Source organism: Aptenodytes forsteri, unplaced genomic scaffold, assembly GCF_000699145.1.
Source record: "Aptenodytes forsteri isolate BGI_AS27 unplaced genomic scaffold, ASM69914v1 Scaffold15, whole genome shotgun sequence".
NCBI lineage: Eukaryota > Metazoa > Chordata > Aves > Sphenisciformes > Spheniscidae > Aptenodytes > Aptenodytes forsteri.
Genome location: NW_008795129.1, coordinates 27,364,510 through 27,367,299, shown reverse-complemented (window position 1 = coordinate 27,367,299; position 2,790 = coordinate 27,364,510). Strand labels below are relative to the sequence as shown.

The following is a 2,790-nucleotide window of genomic DNA, read 5'->3' as shown; positions in this document are numbered from 1 at the left end:
ATCATCGATAAAGGTATTGAACAAGACCGGCCCCAAATGCTCTGTAATGCTTTGATTTCTACAGCAAAAATTAACATTTCTCTGCTATGAGGGTAAATAATCTCTGCAAGGGTAAAAGGCCCAATGTATTTTGCTAAACAATGTTCTACTTAAAAGTCCGTTCACATGCTGCTCCATCTTACTGATCATTGTGGTTCCTCCTGCCAGGGCTGCTTTCGTGCCTTGGTAGAAGTCATCAGCAGAGGTCATCCCCATGACGGGCATCTGCAGTCTGGTATGGACGTCTATCCCCCCTGGCATCACAATCTGGCTGTAGGCATCAATTGTCTTTATACCACCAGGAACAACCAGGTTTTCTCCAATTTGTCTGAAAACGATATTAAGATCTCCTGTTAATTGGCAACAACTTTTAAGTGAAGATGCAAAAACAACTTCTAAGTACTGCTCGTGGCATGCAGGCGTGCACTGCCTCGGCCTCCTCACACCGCGGGGCCCGGTTCTCCCCCGGGAGGAGAAGAAGCTGCACGTAGGGAACGTGGCGTGCTCGGTCGGCGCCGGGAGCGGAGCTGGGGTCTGCTGGAGAACCCCGCGGGTCCCACCCTGCCGGCCCAGCAGCACCCATCCCACCCCTCCCGGCTCCGGCACTGGCTTAGCAGCATTGGGACACATGAGGCCATCACCTGAGGGACCCTGCTCAGAACAGAGGAGCTGCTGAGGTCTCAGTGCCGGACTCTGTATGCTACTTCTGACGTGCTCCTTTGCAGAGCTTAACCTGGCTCCTCACTCGTCTCCTGCACGACTTACAACAGAGCACAAACTGTCAGCACTTTATACGTCTTTCCAGCCACCCAAGTACACTAATGTAGTTCTGTCTTGACAATATTCTAAAAAGCTGTCCTTGTTTTTCAAAAAGGGAACATATTTCCAAGAGAAAAATGATGGAAAGGAACCTTGTTCAAATTCCATGGCACTGTATCATGCTTGGAAATTACATTATAAAATACAAATTTTTAACTTACTTTATTAAACCATCTTCCACATAAATGTCTGCATAAAATGACTGATCATCGTTGACAATTTTTCCTCCTTTGATTAGAAGCCGGTCACTCTAATGGAAAAAAAACCAGACTTTTTCTAACGATTACTTTATTTAGATGCTACTTTACTCATTATGAGCTTTCATTAAGTCTAGGGCTTAATATTTGCCCTTCAATCATACAAGTTTAGTTGAATATCCAAACTATGCTACACCAAAGCCCAACTGTATTTTGCAAAGGAAATTGTATAAAATTGTCGTTTGAGAGGAACTTATGTTCTCCTATGAAGCGCGGTACCAGCCTGGGCATGTACAGGCAGCTCAGCCGAGCCCGACAGCTCTGGGTACCAGAATGCCCCCCATTTCAGAGGTCTGAGACGCACACCTCTGAGCAGGGCCAGCCGAAGGGAGCGTGCTCCAGCCTTCGCTGCTCCTGACCTGCCTTGCAGGAAGCACACCACCACCCCAAAGGCCCACCAAGAGCTCCTTCAGAGCAGGTTCAGAGACTGACCGAAGTTCTCTGCAGTTTTAAAAGGTTTGCAAGATAACATCCTACAGCTCAGCCCTGTATCTGCCTCCTCCATCAGCTCCGGTTACGGAGGCCTTTAAGTGCATCTTATTAACCTGGCAATTTATTGACATTCCTTAGCTTTCACGGTCTTGTGAGGCAGATAATGCCTCAAGGACTTTCCTCATTTCAAAGCAAGACAGTGGCACAGTTGTCGGATTTGCAGAATCTTTAACCAGAAAAATTAGAAAGCAGTGGCATTTGTAAATGTGGAATTGTAATGTGAATTTCACATTGTAAATATGAAATTATGTAAATGTGGAACTGCAGCCTAATTTAAGAGGATTCCTTTCCCACTCCCTGGTCTTGCTAGAGAAATTATTACCAAGGCTAAAATGGGTAACACAAAGAGCATGGCCTTAGCACAAAAAAAACTGAGGGATGCAAGAGCACGTGGCAATACAGCCCAGGAGAGGACTTACAGCAGAGCAACGTGTGCTGATGCAAAACAGCCTGGAAAACACTTTTGGGTCTTGTTTTAAAGAGCATCACTGGTATATTAAAAAAACTATTAAAGAATTGCATTGTGTTTTTAAAAATATCAGGGCTTTTATTGCATCACTATTGTTTTCCCTTGCCCCATAAAATCAATCAAAAGAAGCTTCTGCGTTGGCTGCCCCACGGGAGAGCCCTCCAGCCCCTCCCCTTGCGGGGCCCATCCTCACCCCAACCCCATCCCCATCCCCATCCCTATCCTCACCCCATCCCCATCCCAGCTGTGCCACACCAGTTCCAGCCCCGCACGCCCAGAGATCCGCTCCCCAGCACAGTAACGCAGCTCCTCACCGGCTCACGCCGCGCCAGGCGGCCACCGGGGTGTTTTCAAGGGAACTCAGCCATGAGCCAGCAAAACGAGGGGAAAAAACCAACACCGCTATGTAGAGATCTTCCCTTACTCCTGCTGAGAAGCCCTGGCACCAGGAGGAGGGAATCCCCTCCTACACCAGCCCGGCTGGAGGAGCGCACGCTGCTCCCGATCAGCACAGCAACACCGGGGAAAGGAGAGCCGCTGCCGCCAGCTCTGCCAGCAAAACACCGCGCGAAGGCGGACTCGGGCGGTGTGATCTGTGTGATCTGTAACGACCCGGGCTCGGAGGCGACCAGATGCCGGGCGGGGGGACAGGGAACAAGGCAGGCAGACGCTTCCCCCCCCCGCCGCGCCCATTCCGCGAAACAAGCGTTTCCG

The 2,790-nt window shown here is 49.6% G+C and overlaps 1 protein-coding gene across 1 annotated transcript in view; it reads right to left on the bottom strand.

Annotated features, from left to right (window-relative positions):
- Positions 1 to 1,104, bottom strand: part of DPYSL4 (dihydropyrimidinase like 4) — a 17,351-nt gene extending 16,247 nt beyond the window's left edge. Inside the window, exons 1-2 of the mRNA XM_019471662.1 lie at positions 1,020 to 1,104; positions 183 to 367 (exon numbers count right to left, since the gene is read on the bottom strand). Of these exons, the coding sequence (XP_019327207.1) occupies positions 183 to 300 (118 nt within the window). The 5' untranslated portion in view covers positions 301 to 367; positions 1,020 to 1,104. The remainder of the gene's footprint in view (positions 1 to 182; positions 368 to 1,019) is intronic.
- Between the last annotated feature and the right edge of the window lie 1,686 nt (positions 1,105 to 2,790).